General features: G+C 37.8%; 1 protein-coding gene across 6 annotated transcripts in view; it reads right to left on the bottom strand.

Moving 5' to 3' along the window:
• Positions 1-17,204, bottom strand: part of COPZ2 (COPI coat complex subunit zeta 2) — a 670,348-nt gene that overhangs the window by 378,693 nt on the left and 274,451 nt on the right. For all 6 annotated transcript variants that reach the window (XM_044055305.1, XM_044055308.1, XM_044055307.1 and 3 more), the window contains exon 7: positions 6,500-6,551. In XM_044055305.1, the coding sequence (XP_043911240.1) occupies positions 6,500-6,551 (52 nt within the window). The remainder of the gene's footprint in view (positions 1-6,499; positions 6,552-17,204) is intronic.

The raw sequence follows: 17,204 nt of genomic DNA on the forward strand, positions 1-17,204 counted from the left end.
TTCAGAGAATTGTCGTCCTTCCTCACAAATGTTTTCTTTCTTTCCCCTTCTTTTTTTCATTATTTACTGTTTGCTGTTGACAATTCATCCAACAGTGTCCCTTTTTTTACAAAACCTGCATTCAGGCACACACCTTCTTGCTGTTTGTCCATTCTCCCCCCAATGGTTTTACATTGTACCTTCCTAAAATCATTAATTAAATGAGAAAAGTCCCCACAAAAAATGATTTAGGTTGTCCAGCATATCTTAGTGTCCCTCTAAGACCAGACACAAAGATAACACTTGGCAAATGTATCAAAACAGTTTCCAACCACCAGCCTCCATTCCATAAATTCTTCTCATCTCTAACTTTCACAATATTATCAACAGTTTCACATGGATCATGAATGCAGTTTTTAACATCATCTTCTTCCAGTTCATCAGCCCTTAACTGCAAAGTAACATTTTTGTTAACATTTAAGTTGCTATGAGAAACAAATAACTCCTCCATGGATGAATGTCCTTGTTTTTGCTACACAGTTCCAGCAATGTTTTCATCAGTCCATTAGTTTCAAATGTCAAGTCAAACAAAGTCTCTATCCCAATATGTATAACCAATCAAATTCCCTTACACCACCAAATTTTATCATTTGTGTTATTTAGTGTTATGGGTCTCCAATTTTTCACTCCTCATCTTTCTTCCATATGAATTTTAATTAAACTACATAACCCTTCATAAACAAACCCTTCCTTTAATCATTCATTCAGTACAATTAAAAATACTCTCTTTGCCAATCCATGGATGTTTTTTATACATTCATACCCTACGTCACCTGGACTGATACTGAATCAACATTCAAAACCCTTTAAATCACATAAGTCACCAAATTATTCCATACATAAACATCTGTCTATTACAGTGCCATTTTTTGTTCTTATTCTCAGAGTCTTCTCTTCTTTTTAGAAATACTTTTACTTACGGTTTGTTGCTTCTCTCCTTTTTTGCTTGCTGTCACTGCTGTATAAGTTTGTTACTGCATTATCTGCTGCTACAAAACCAGACACCTTCTCAGTTTGTTACTGCTTCCCTATTTTACTTTCTTACACTGCTACATACGCTTTAACTGCTGCATTCCCTGCAGCCACATCACCTGGTTATTTTTCCACTTAACCATCCTCAGCATTTCTGAAAAAGTTATCTGCCATCTCACCCCATAAAACATCAGAACTGTCACCCGATCTTCCTGCTCGATTATTTGGTAACAGAATATTATTTGCAGGCCCTCCTGACACCAGTCCTGTTGTCTCCATCACTTCAACAAACTCACTTACTTCCTTCTCCATGGAGACAGCTAAACACTTCTCGATTCCACCTGCAATCTCTCCAAAGCTTTTCTCTCCTTCTACATACTGCTCCTTCCCTTAGACATTAGACCTCTTCCATGCTGCTGTAGAAGCCCTCCCGCACTCCAAAGAGTAGGAGAAATTCTTTGATGCCCTGGCCAAATTTCCCCTAGTAGTGGGTCTCCCCTGAAATGTGGTTACTAGCCTAGTGGGATTAACCCAGTCAAGAAAGGATAAACAAAATAATACATTTCATTTTTGTAGTTCATTATTAATATCTGAATAGTCTGTTTCATAATATTTCAGTATTGGAGAATTATTCTTTAAACCAAATACATGTATTTCTTTTTCAACTTCCCACTAAACACATAAATGATCAGAACCGGTAAGTCCATATTCAGTCATACAACTGGTTACTAAATCATTCTTGATTTGAACAACGTCAAGGACATCACCTTCCCTTGTTTGCTCTAGAACGAACAGGGAATATCCAAGTTCAAACTCTGCATCTAACCAAATTGGAAGTAACATCCCTGCCAAGGTAGTATTTGTCCCAGGCTACACGAGGTGCATTTAGATAACCCACAATCATACCATACCCCTGGAAAAAAAATGCTTTTCAAGAATTGCACTAAAAACTTTTAATTCACAACTATATAAAGATGGAAATTTATAAAACCAAGCAACTACAAAAGTGTAACCTCTTTCCAGAAAGTTAACCCCTATAATTTCACAGTCAGCACAACAAACCATTGTTGACGATATATAAGAGATGGCATATATGGACACGTCACCTCCTTTTCTCTTTGTTCTAAACAGGTGATTTCCAAAGTAACCTAAAGGGGACAGGCTTGTTCACCTCACTGAACCCTGTTTTAGTAAAGATGAATATATTCTAGTTATGAGCCTAGGTCCTGACCTCCAAATCATTAAACTATTTATTTAAACTCCTAGCATTACTAAGAAGGCACCTTCAAAACAGGATACATATTCAGCTCCCTGCTACTTTGTTCTTTGCTCCTTCTAAAAGGCTGTCAGTCTAATTAAGTATCTTGCTTAGAAATCTTCTGCCAACATGCCTAAGCTGTATAAAGTCTCGACCAAACAAAATTTGCTTTAAACTGCCTTTCTTCCCAATTTGTCACAACCATTACTGTTTTTTTTTTTAATTTCCTTCTAATAATGTTGGGGTATATTTGCAAAGGGAAAGTAGACCTGTATCCAGAAAGGGTCCTAGTCCTTTTAGACTTAAAAATGGTATTTTAGTACCAGTAAAATAGACAGGACTGGTATATCCATCCAAAAATGCTCAGTAGATATCTGTAACACTAAGTAGCTCTTGGATGCAATAATAAAGGACTGAGAAACGAACTTCTGTCTACTGTTTATATGGAGTGTCTACTATATATTTCTTGGGGATTCAACGGGACACTGGCTGACTGATAAGGCAGAGAGATACCTGTCTCTGGTGCATTTCCTACCTCTACCTTTGCGAGTATACCCTAGCATTTTGTGTTGTTCCTTCGGACCTATTTTAGGTCAAAGGATATACTCACAGATCTGGGCCACCTCCATTTGAATGAGCTTCTAATAATGTTGGTGAAATTCCTTGTGTCCCTAAGTAAAAGGTGCTTGTAACACGCTAAAAGGAATACATCAAGAAAACATAAAACAAAATTAAAAGATTCAGTTAAATGGATAAAGTTATTAATCTCAAATAAGTAAATTTCCATTCATTTGTCCTGCCTATATCATTATTTGCACCAACCACTGCCACTATTTCATATTTTCTTTTCCCTGCATACAGTTTTTCTATAGCCATGCTAAGATCTCTTACTGTACTCCCACTTAAAGATGAAACCATGATCTTTTGCTTCTTAAACTTAATTAACGAATTTCTTAGGCCTCTAAACATCAAATCCCCAATAATGAGAATTTCATGTTCCCCCAATTCTGAATGATTAACTCTGTGGTTACTCCCTGTTAATGAGAAATCCTGTTAATCAAGACAGTATGAAGAAGCCTGTAAAGTTAGAATGAAATTACTAAATTGATTAAACAAAAGTATTCTCACACCCAGAATAAACTGTTGCAGTATTTTAATATATGCATAAACCTAGACATGTTATGCTGTATTACCATTTATCTGCTTATATTTTATACAGTTTTATATATCGTAAATTATCTAATTTAGCATTAATGGAGCTCACTTCACTGAAAATGGTTATGTTCAGTTGAAGTATATGAACAAACCAAACAAATCCAGAATTTAACATGTAATGACAATAACCTCTGTCATGCTGCCAGCCCAGCTATCTGGAATTTTGTAAATAATTCTATGTCATTTGTGAACATTGATATGATTTATACAGAACTGTATGTTACGTACTGAGCTTCAAGAATGTAACCACAGCATACCCTGCTGGAACATAGAAGATTAACCTCCAGAATTTAAGAATAGTTCAGGTTAAGTTACTTTACAGCTGGGCCATAAACAAAAGATGTTATCTCTTAGTTTCAGTTCAATAGCAGACACAATGTCTAGAGCTAGAAGTTTATTCTATTGTCTTGAAAGAAAAATAATTACTAAGTTTAAAATGTAAAATGTTTTATTGTTTTACACCTTCCAAGATCTGGCAAACATCTGAGAGGCATGCATTTTTAACACAGATATGTTAAATCCTATTAGGTTCTGGTTTAGCCTGGGAACTGAAAGCAGGTGACAGAGTGATGTCACCCAAGCTAACCCAGCAGTAATGTTTGATATTAATTTGGGAACTCTCTCAGAGAGAGAGAATGTGCATTTTGTATTTTGTCTTTGACCTGGAAACATCCACTCATCATCACATCTACACCTGTCTGTAAATAAGATTCAGAGCATAGTACCTCTCTTAGATACAGATAGGAACAAAGTAAAGATTAGTCATGTTTTCTGTATTTATTTGAGACTGTTCTGCAATGTTGTTTTAAAATATTTCCTGTGATTTTGAACTCTGAAGTTACTATGTGCACTGACTATTGTCTTGTTCTTTTAATATTTATTATTAAATATATTTAAATCTATCTTTGTGGCTGAGATTTGTGAGACATTTAAGCTCTTAGGGTACTGGCATATGTATTTTGTGACACTGTACAAGCCACTCCTAATAGCCTGGCGCTTGGTCAGAACTACCATTTGGATATAGTAACATTACACAGTATGACTGGACACCCTTTGTAAGGGCCTTATAGTAGCTGATAAGAGGGGTTGGTGCCAGTGAAAACTACCTTATAGCCTGGGCAGAAGGGGACATAGCTAGTAAACCTGTGTCAGCCTTCCCCAGGTGTGTGTGTGTGTGTGTGTGTGTGTGTGTGTGTGTGTGTGTGTGTGTGTGTGTGTGTGTGTATATACGTGTATGTGTTTGTATATAAATCAAATCTCAAAGTTTGTGTGTGCAGCTACTTGGGCAGGGACACGAAGCACTTGTTGGACAGAGAGGGTGCTGGAGGTCTTGTCTTGGCTCCTCAGCTGACATCTTAACCCTATAGTTGTGCCAGTGGGGAGTCTTATTGGGATTCTGGTGAAAGGGGGAGAAACGAGCCCTAGACGGACTGTGACCTCTGTGTGCTCTTAAGGGAAATTGTACTTTGCTGTGTGTACTTGTCATCCTCCCATTGTGTACCTCCCTCACTGTTGCCAGTGGTCAGGACTGAGGCTCTTTGATTACTGGGCCAGTGCAGGGGTGTCACAACCTCTAACAGTTGTCTAAAAGGCAATACATAAGGCACATCCAAAGCCAATACCATCCATATGACTGATAACACTATTCCCCTTTCTTATACTACATGGGATTATCCTGCACGTGGCAGTGTACACTTTACTAGCCAGTTTTTTCTACATAGTTTCAGAAAAACATGACTAAAAAAGCCCATTTCTTCAGCCTCTCTACCATATCATCAGAAGAATTATTGATTTGTTTACATTTATTTATTTGGAAAGTCTGACTGGACAGCAAGTAGTCCCTTTTCAGTGGAGGCCAGAGAGAAATAAGTAAATATCACTAAGTGCAGACAGGTAGTACTACAAATGCCCTGCAGAAGACAGTATTATCTCTAAGAGAAGCTTCCACAACACACCTTCATGCAGTAAACAGCTAATTTAGCAAATACGGTAGCTGATTTCTGCTCTAGCCAAAGAAAGAACTAGTTACTGTGTCCATCTAGGAAACTAAAGTTAAGTAAAATGGCTCAAGCATACGAAAATGGAACCTCTGCATTCCTTAAGCACTACATACATGAAACAAATCCACTGCCTGTATAACATCTCCATTTGTTTCAACAGACCATCACATGTGTAAAAATGACATTGAGTACACCCCCTACAGATACAGCTTCACAGTACAGTGAAAATTAACAGACATCAATCTATGCTACAAGACACTTAAAAATACAGCTGCTAGCAGGTTTTATCTCGAGATCTCTTTCAAGGAAAGCAGGCAAGCAGATGACTCCAAAAAGCTATTAACATGTCCTGCAAGATACAGACACGTTTTAACTCTTTTTGCCAGACAATGAAACACTTTTAACAAAAAAAACAAACAAAAAAGTAATACCAAAAGGAGAACGAAAGAGGCAAACACTCCTACTGGTAAAATATCTCCTTTAATAGTGTAAAAATTGAGCACTTTTGTCCCTCAAACCAGGGACTTCATCAGAACTAAAAACAACCATTGCATCACTTTCTTTATACCTACATAAATTAAGAAGAAAAACACAGTCCCCCATGCCATTATGGCAAACCAACCATTACTTTAAAACTATCATACATTTAGATATATTGAAATACATCCATTAAAAACACATCTGATAACCATTTTAGCAAAGTACCTAAAAATGATATGTATAAAATATTAACAAGAAATAAAAAAAAAACTTTACCATACCTTAAAACTGCTTATCTACTTAATAAATACTAAATTAATAAATGAATAAATAGTAAGTAATCACTCATTTGTTTCATGGTTATTAGCCTTCTGGTATCCCTCATACCTTTTCTTGGTTACAATGTTACACTTTTTCCTCTACAAAAACACAAAACATTTTACATTCTGTGACTTGCTTGTACACATTTCTGAAGTTCATTTAGAGGGTGGTAAACCAGAAATGTTTAGGTAACATGGTGAACAGAGACTCTTACCCTAAAGTTGACCTTCTGTACAACTTGCTGTGCGTCACTCTCCAGAATTACTCTGTAAACAAAGAGACATGAAATGTCAGTGGTTTGACTTTTTATGCCTAATTCGTACCTTATTTCTTTATTGTCTGTAATATACAAAATAATCACTGTAATAACTCATATCCATCACAGAAACAATTGTCTCCTTGTGACCATGTTCTTAGACTTGTCAAAGGTATTTGATACTGTACAAACTAATACAACAACTTGGAGAAAAACAGCTACAAATACAAATACCCACAAAACAGATACCACAAATTTATTTAAGCTTCTGTAAAGCATAATATAGCTTTTTCCTCTGTGTGCAACAGACTTCATCAGAATCTGGGATACACGCATCAAATGCTGCTTTTAAATGATTCTCCTCCTAATATAAAATCCCTGTAATCCGGTCTTAAAGGTATAACACTCAAATAAAACTGGGTATCATATATATTAAAATATTAAAAATAAACAATGCTAAATATAAACATATAACTTAGTTTAAATAACCAACCTATCATGCGGTTACTTTAAAATACATCATAAAAAATGTTTTATTTCTATAAATCACATATGAACAAAAAGATAAAATGCTAATATTTATTAGCCCTTGTTTTTAGCACTGGAACTAGGGACAAGTTGTCTTTAATCCCCAGGTAGTGTGTGGCATCCAACTTTACTTGCTACCACAACTCCTGCTTGGTATTTGATACTGTCTCGGACCAGCAACTGCTCGTTCGAGTCTGCTCAATAGGACTTTCACGACACTCCTTGTTGTGGGGTTACAAAGTTACTTATCCGGAAGGCAACAAGCCATTAAATGGCAACAAACCTACTCATCCTTTCAACCAGTTACTACAGGTACCCTTCAGGGCTCTATCCTGGGTCCTCTACTGGTTAATATAGTTATTAAGGACTTCCACACCTCCACTCACCATGCTAGTTTAGTTCAGTATGCAGATAACTTAACATTAATATGTGCAACCCCAACAACGAATAAGTTCCAAGACAGTACCCAAACATTTCTCTCTTCTGTAGAAATAAACCTGCTACTCAAACCCCAACAAAACTAAGTTAATGCTTTTTACCTCAAAACTTTGCCAAAATCAAAAACAATATTTTACCATAAAGTCAGCAAATAATACTGTCATTGAAACTGTAACTCACAGTAAACTACTAGGCATTAGAATAGATGACAATCTCAAATATGACCAACATATACTGCACGCCATTAAATCTACACACCAGAGACGAGGCTCCCTTTATAGGATCAATGGATTCCTTACAGATACTGCAAGGAAAAACTCTAGCTACCACTGTCTTACTGACAACTCTTGTATATTCCGCTCCTATCCTAACAAACTTAAACAATACATAGAAGAAAGAAACTTGCACCTGCTACAATAAAATAGCTAAATTTGCCACCAATCACCCTTGTAGGCCCCATCATTGTCATAGCTTAAAGCAATTAAACTGGATTGAACTACGAAACTACCTAACATATTCACAACTAACTACAGCACACAAACTCATTCATCGTCCAGAAAAATGTCCTGTACTACAAAACTTATTACTGCCCTACTGTCCAGCAAGGGACCTCTGTTCTACTAACAAATTCTTATTATTTACAAATAAGTCAAATAATGTTGCAGGAGACTCACTGTACTCCCAATATGTTGCTAAACTCTGGCATAGTATCAATACATAAATAAAACTATCAAACTCAATTGTTTTAAATAACTGCTTAAGCAGCATCTTAATTATCCTAGTCCTGCATGTGCTCCTCACAAGGTTGAGAGTTTGCGTTCATCATACGATACTCCCCAAATACAGACTCTCAGTCTGTCACTGAAATGACAAAACAATTTTTATGCATAACTGCTGCCTGTACAACCCACTAAGTTGCACGTGGGCTTTCTCTTTAACAACTGCTACCTCAGTAAAATCTTAGAATGTTTACATGTAACTACTGCATGTGTATAAATGTAAATCGCCATATAACTACTTTGTGTTTGACTGGAACTTAGTATAATGCAATGTAAGCAAACAAAGCTTTTCTCCCTGGGCCTCCTCTGAAAATGGGTATTCCCAGTTGGACCTTCCTGGTAAACAAAGACAAATAAATACATAATAAAATAAATATCAGTGACCAGTGTAAATCTATAATATCTCAAGTATTGCTTCTAAAAATCTAAAGCTAAACTGTGCTTCATGGCACAGTCTGCCCAGTCAGTCCTGGTTTCAACGTCTCCCACTTTTCATACAGGACTCTTAATTAATATCTCTTTCCCTTGAAATGTTGAACTTCATTGTTATAATGTTATGTTTGTAAACTTAATTTTCCACTCTTAAGATTCATTACAAATTCTGAATACTTTCTGCCTCCAAATGAGACATCAGATCTCAAGTCAGACATTCAGCTTAGCAACCAGTGTCATTTATTTACTAACTAGCAATGCGTCAAACTGCAATATTACAATCAAATGATAATAACTAAATATACTGATGTCAACATCTAGAATAAAAACTTAAATAACATCAGTAAAGTAAAGAACTAATTTAAATCACCTAGCAATCTACCTCTAAGGATTAAGGATATGAGTTCCCAAACAGGTTCATCTAGTAGTCCTGAGTTTGAAACCCCTACTTTCTACTTGCAAACTATGTGACTGTGAGAAAGTGGTTTAACCAGATACTGCTCCCACGTCTTACCAAACACAGATCCTAGTAAGATTTCTGCAAGATGAAAAAACAAATAAAGGTAGTTGCATTTATCAAAATCACATCTACTATCTGCCATTAAGCAAACGGACTCAAATTCCTAACTCCTTTCATTTCTCACTTATGTTATAGTTTGGTATCTAAAGCAAATGCATGAGGGTTGGAAAGTGCTTATGTTTCGCACATAAGCCGTTTAGCATAGTCCACATTTTGCAAGGGTACAGAGTGTGCAAACTGAACAATCACAGTGTAAAGCTGAAACATAATATGGACTCAGAGACTAAGCACTTAGTACACAATGTTTATTTTATTTATACAGTTGTTTACTGGGTCTGGGGGGGCTCCTTTTATGACATGTGTCACTGAAGATCTGGCATGTGGCCAGCAGGTCTGAAGCAGCTGTTGACAAACATTGCACTAAAGTGGCATGTGGCATGCATTAGAGTAAATCATAGTGAGAACACAAGGACTAAATAAAATAAATCAAAAACAATTGTGCAAAACTCACTACAGAAACACAAAATACATTACAATAAGACAGCAAGACCAAATGCGCATGATTAAGGTAATGCAATTCAATGAACCAAAGAAGCTTAAAGTACTTTAACTCATCAGTATCCATAGCTTTCTCCACATTTAGAAGGCTTTTAAGTTTGAGCTATGGTTACATTACAAGTGTTTACATTCAGGACATAAACACTTGTACTGAGATGCAATTCTGCCATGTAAAGACTTGCATCTGGACTCACCAAAGTAATTTTGACGGAATTTTTTATCTGTATGTGGCCGTGTAATAGTACTAGTTCAGTATTACATCTTGGCTAATGCTTTCATACGTTCATAGGTAAGTATTAGGCTAGCTGCGCTTGCAGGCCATTTTAAGCTTAGTCAAGTTCCTCTCAAGGTGAGAGTCAAACCCTGTACACTGTGTTTGTGAGGTAAACACCTTAACCATTATGGCAACTCCCAATCCCAATTTCTTATGTAAGAGAATAGCTGTGTCACCTTTTTAACGTTAACAGAATTATTTGATCATTTGTTACAGTAGTTATATTAAAACAAATAGAGCCTATGCCAGTTAGTGAAGAAATGGAAACAAATGGTCAGCACCTGCATTTCTTCACTAACTAACACTAATAAAATTCAGTTTACTGAGCCATATTCAATACAGACTTCAGTGGCAGAATTCCAAAATGCTCTACAGAGTTTCAGATTTGAGCAAAGTTTTAAATGAATTTCCAGCAGATTAAATAAAGAACCAGTGATCAAGCAAGATGGTCCCAAGCACCGCAAAGGAGTAACTTTTTATGCATGTGATTAAATTACCTTGACACAGGATAAATCTCAAATTCAGTTTAGACGGACACACACACACACACACAATGTTGAGATTCACAACACACGGTTGTTGTTGGGTATTTCAGCTTTTCCCAGTTAGGGGTCGCCACAGCGGAACTCCGGTCCGCTAATGATTAGCAGTAGATTTTTACGTGCCGAGTTGCCAGCTCTGATGCACAACCTTCAACGAAGGTATGCCCATTCATGCACGTCTCCACGCAGAAGACGCTCTAGCTGAGAATCGAACCAGACAGCGTCTACTTAGTATATGTAATTTCGATCTTTTGGCCATTCACTCTGTATTTCGGGACTCAGTTCTAGTGAATCTCAACATTTCAAATGGCTACCGTGTGGTGTGTGTGAGATATAGTGTAGCAACTGCCTCATGTACACTGACAACCTTCTACTCCTAAATCACCCGAGCACAATTTGTGAGAGCTGCATCTGCAAAAGGAATCTGAAATCCTTGCTCTCTCGCACACAGAACAGCAACACTGAACAGGTTGTCAGCTCACATACTACACCCTTATGCAAACCATGCAGTCAATACATAAACCATCATACACAGAAGTACTCACCAGAAACCTACCTAACCACCAGAAACCTTCCAAACACAAACATGCTATACCTTATACAGCACCTACAGCACTCAATACACACAAAAACACAAGCACCAGTGACTCACCAAATAAGCCCCTAAGGCAAAGCACATCTAAATCAAATTCTTTAGTCATAGGTGACTTCATTGTGAGACACACAGATGTCCCAGTCACCAGGCTGGAAAAGAAGAAAGTTACAGTCAGCTGTCTATAAAGTGCCAGGATCCATCAGATCACACATGCACTCAAGTCTCTCAACAAGTACCATTATGACTCCGTCATAGTTCATGTTGGTGTGAATGACCTGAGACGTACTTCACTGGACTATATGAAGACAGACATGACTGAGCTCTCTAAATATGTGCCCCAGGCAGGTATGCCCCTAGCCTTGAGCAGCTTTCTACCCTCACCTAGGATGATACCACAACATAAACAAAACAAGACTGACTTCAACAATTGGCTTAGTTTCTGGTGTCATTCTAAGGGGATCCAGTTCCTGTCAGCCTGGGGTGACATGGTTGATAGACTATGCTGCTTTGCCAGAGATTCTCTTCACCTGTCACCTTACTCCCCCATAGTATCTTTTCTAGGCAAGGTCTCAAGAATAAAATATCCTATGTGAAAATATCACTATCAGATAAATTAAAGATTATGCTGCTAAATGCTAGGAGTTCAAATCAGAAACTGCACGCTCAAGAAGCACTTCTATCCCTGGACGATGCTGACGTCTGTGCAGTCACAAAAACTTCGTTCAGGCCACAGAGAGTACCCCAGCCTTGCAAGGCTACAATGTCTTCCACACTTTCAGAAGTCAAAATGAACGTGTGAGAACCAAAGGAGGAGGATTATCTATCTTCAAAGATAAATACACCTCTAGACTGGTTAGACAGGAAACCTCCATGGAGTTATTCCAAGTTCAACTAACTGTGGGTAAGACCCCCCCCCTTCAAGTCATTGTTAGCTATAGGACCCCTTTAATGAACTAAGATACCCACGCTGTGCATTTGGACCCACTTGAGTCAATCAAATTACAACCAAACAGTCTAGTCATGGGCAATTTTAACTATCCCTCCATTGACTGGGAAACCTATACGGGTACAAACATGCTCACACAAAGGTTCCTGGACTTTGTTAACACTAATGCCCTGGAACAAACAGTATGCAACCCCACAAGGGGCTCAAATATTCTCAATCTGGTCCTCACCGACATGGGTGACCATTGCACCACTACAAGTATAGTTAAATCTGACCACAAATCACATTTGAAGTAGCTATAACACCTGAACCCCTCTTAGGTGAAATCAGGCTAAAAAATTTCACCAAAGCTAATTATACCCTCCTAAGTGATGGCATAAATAATTTCCAAGCTCCTGTTCCTACAGATGGCATTGACAATTATACTAAGGTATACACTAACACCCTATACAAACACTTACACAAAGGTATTGACACAGCTGTACCTGATGGGATCAAAACAAGATCCACAAGAAAAAACAAGCCTCCCTGGTTGCCATCTAGCATTCTAAGTTATACAACAAGAGGAAGAAGTTACTAAGAAAAAAAAATGAGAGGTCCCAGCACTGGAAGAACACCCTCCTCTGCTTGAACAAACAAATAAGACAACATGTAAAATCCTCTAAGGGCAGCTTCGAAAAAAATTTAGCAACTATAGCCAAGGATAACCATATGGCATTCTTCAGCTATATCCATAACCTAAAAGGTAGGACCCAGACATGTGCTGAACTAGCTGTGGATGGCATCACACACACTTATCCTGAGAAAATATCTAACCTATTAGCTGACAGGTTTGGTGAACATTTCACCCCCTGTCCCCTCCAAACATTCCACAAAGCATTCCCTCTGTCTCCCTCACCTTGCATCTCCAAACAGCACATCATTAATGCTCTCTCTAAAGCCATAAACACAGCCTCTATGGTAGTAGATGGCATCCCAGGTTGCGTTTTAAATGGTCTAAAACACGCATCCCAGGTTGTGTTTTAAATGGTCTAAAACATGACTTAGCAATTCCATTAGGTAGTCTCTTCAACCACAGCCTGACTACTGGTGTTGTCCCTGTTGAATGGAAAACAGCAAGCATCATCCTCCTTCATAAGGGGGGTACAGCAACAGACCCTGGGAACTACAGACCCATAAGCTGAGCCAGCCTTATCTGTAAGGCCATGGAACAAATCATCGTAGACCTTATAAATAAGGATATAGGCGATCTCCAAACCCTTGAGTCAACAGTTTGGTACTGTCAAAGGCAGATCATGCCTGTTAAACCTGGTGGACTTCTTCAAAAACATCACCAGAGAGCGTCTATATCACGTTATCGAAAGTTTACTTAATAAAATAAGTAAAGGTCGAACTTTACTGATCGATTAAGTAAAACATCGAATAACGTAAAAAAATAAAAATAAATAAATAAATAAATAAATAAATGGCGTAGGCAGGGGGGCACCCCCACACCCCCTACTTAAATATTCCAAATCCAAGACCGCACTACATTGAGGTAAACGGAAATCTCCCCTTAAGGAGATTTCCATTTACTTGCACAATGTTCTTCACTTTCGATATTGTCGTGCCGACAATAGCAGACTCAATATTGTCAGCTTACGACAACGTGAAGCAGACCCACCAGAGCCATAGACAAAGGCAGATCTGTGCATACAGCCTACCTTAACTTAGCCAAAGCCTTCAACACAATCTCACATTTGGGCATCATTGATAAACTCTCCCAACTGAATATCAACCCATATATGTCATCTGGTGGGTTCCTAACTGGCTCACTGATGGATCATACTCAGTCAGAGTTAGGGAAATCTATCTCAACCAGCAAACATGTCACAAGGGTCAGTGCTAGGCCCCCTGTTGTTTGGAATATACTCCTCAGAAGTTAAGGCCAAAACAGAGGGGCTGTGGCTGACTAAGTTTGCTGACATCTGCAAATTAGGTGCAATCACTGAATCCCCAAACAATGTCAATATACTTCAGCAGGGACTAACACAAACCAGTGATTGGTGCCAAAGCCATAGATTCAAACACAATGCAAAAAAATTGCATTATCATCTCCTTTGGTAAAAATGACATCCCTGCAAACTATCATATAAATATTAATGCCCTAAGTAACAACTCAGTAGTGAGAGACTTGAGAACACAAGTTGACTGCAGCCTAAACTTTGACCACCATGTGTCTACAGTGGTAAGGAAGAAATTTTACACCGCACACCTCAATAGCAAAGGCACTGCCTCAAGAGTGAAACAGGTCATAATACCCCTGTACTCGACCATCATCAGGCCAGTAATTAAGTACAACGTTCTCTTTGGTACCTTACCAGGCACCTGCAGCAACTTGAGAGACCTCAGAGATTTCCAACAAAGAAAATTCAGGGTCTCTAGCACATGTCATACATTAACAGACTGAAGCTACTGTCACTATACCCAGTAGCATACAGACTACTTACAGGAGACTTGCGCCTGGCCTACAGAGCAGTCTCTGATCCAAACCTAATGGAAATGCTGCACATCTGCCAGTCAAATGGGGCAAGGGTCACCCACTCCAAGGACCCTAACCTGGCCTGCAAATAAATAGGACCTTCAGGACAGACTGAAATGTCTCACAGAAGTTGCCACTCCTCTGGAATAGGCTACCAATTCACATCAAACAGAGCTCCTCTATGACCCTGTTTAAGTGTAACCTAGATGACTGGATCGGAAACCATAAATTCCTGCCTGGGATTTCACCTATGACCCTCCTAAATATGGGCAATCATTGCTAACTATGATCTTGAGTGTATGCAAGATCCTTTACATTTGGCTTCTCTAGTATTATATTGGGTACACACTGCTAAGCTTATAAAGACCTTTGGGACAATAACCCAACAACCACCTATGAACATATAAACATTAGCTTGACAGCAGAAGGAGAAAATAAGAAAGGACTCTAGGCAACTTACAGCCTTCTTATATAGCACAGCTTGTACTGGTGTTAGGACGTATTTTTCACAAATAGTCAGGTCACCCTGAATGAAAAGATTTTTGGGATAAATACCTACATGGAAAAAATAAAGAAAAAAGACCTTAGGTGTCGTGCACAGCTTCAGGCTTCAGACTGTTAAAACACAATTTATTAATCGCTTAAAAAGTGAAGCTGACATGGAAAAAATGTCCTGTTTTAAAAAAACGGAAATGTGTAGAGCATCCAAGCCTAGTTTTGGGCACACGCGTGTTCAGACAGGATGGGGTGCATCTATCAAGATCAGGGAAGAGAATTTTTGCAGCAGATACTTTGCAATACTTGGCAAACACTAGACAGGATTTTTGCCATGTTGAAAATGTAATAGTTCACAGATAGCAACATTTGATGCATCTCTGATCATTGTTAATGCTAGGAGTACTAATAATGAAGTTTTTTTATTGGAAAATTTGCTACCTTCCTAGAAGAATGATACTGTTATTGTTTGTGAAACATGGTTAAAGAACAATGAATGGAAACCAGTTCTTTCAGGGTACAAATGTTTTTACTGTAACAGACATTCTAACAATCAGGTGGAGGTGCTATGATATGGATTAAAGATATTTAGAGACCTGTGATTATTACATGTTCAATGATAACACCAGTACTATAGACTGTGCAATTGTCACAACAAAGACAAGTCTGGAACATACAACAATTGTCGGAGTGTATAAACCACCAAAGTCAAGTGCTGATGACCTAGAGGAATTCATACATTTCTTGCATGAAACACAGAAGGGAAGAATAATATTAGCTGGGGACTTAAATTTAGCCAAAACAGACTGGAATAATATTGATTCAACAACATTAGTAAGGAAATTATTCACAACTTATATTCAGGAACAACAATTGCTTCAGATTGTAAAAAAAAAACTACCAGGGGACAGAACATACTAAACATGGTTTGTGTTCCTAAACGAATTACTGTTACTTCAAATTAAGGTTTACCACCGTTGATGTGAAGTGATCATGGGGTTATAAAGGCTCATTTGTTGCTACATAATTCTGCTAAACTGAAATCTAAACCAACGCACAGAAGGTTAATTACAAATTATATGGAAGCAAAACAGTCACTATGTAAAAACTAACTGGAGAGGTGTGTTAAGTGAAAAAACTGCCGATGGAATGTGGAAGGTTTTGAAAGAGAAACGGAGTGCAAAAAATAAAAAAAATGTTAACATTAGGATCTAGGCATAAAACGTCAGGGGATATATTTCCATAAGGACAAGATACTTGATTAAGGTGAGAGACAAAAAAATATAAGAAATGGAAGAAACGTCGAATTACAACTTTAAAAACTGAAATAAACAAGTTGGACAAACAAATTCAGCATAGTCCGTGATCAGATCGAGAAAAATTTGAACAAAATTTATATAAAGATACATAAGACGTGGAAGGAGTAATGATATACAAACTGATCGACTGTGTTCTAAAATTTATCTCAGACACAACAGATTATAGATATATTTACAAAATCTTATACAAAACAGTTTGGCGCAGCAAAGGGGTGATACGTTCCTCTAGTGACATCCAGGTAACCACAGTCACTGGAATCAACTTAGATTATATTGAAAAAGAACTGCACAAACTGTAACCAAACAAAGCACAGGGAGGAGACAGAATTAGTAATAATGACCTGAGAACACTTCAGCAAGAACTTAGAGTACACATCACTTGAAGCCGGAGCGCAAGGGAAAGAAAAGGAAACTGTGGAAACTCTGACGCAGTCAATGTTGAGGAGTGAAAGACCAGTGAGTTCCCATATGACAGAGCAATGGATAGCACAGGATGAAATTGAACAGAATGTGCCACAGGAAGATGCAATAGAACCTTCTATAGAATGCCCACAGGAAATGGAAAACAAAAAATGTAACCTCAGTTAGAAAAAAAAATGAACCATGAGAAGAGTTGCTTGATTTACTAGAGATGGACAGACATATTAAAATCAATGAAAGAAATAGACTGTAGAAGGTCAATCAAACCAAAATGTCAGAAGTTTGATAAAACAAAC

This window comes from Protopterus annectens, chromosome 13.part0 (assembly GCF_019279795.1).
Source record: "Protopterus annectens isolate FY-2018-M chromosome 13.part0, PAN1.0, whole genome shotgun sequence".
Taxonomy (NCBI): Eukaryota; Metazoa; Chordata; order Ceratodontiformes; family Protopteridae; genus Protopterus; species Protopterus annectens.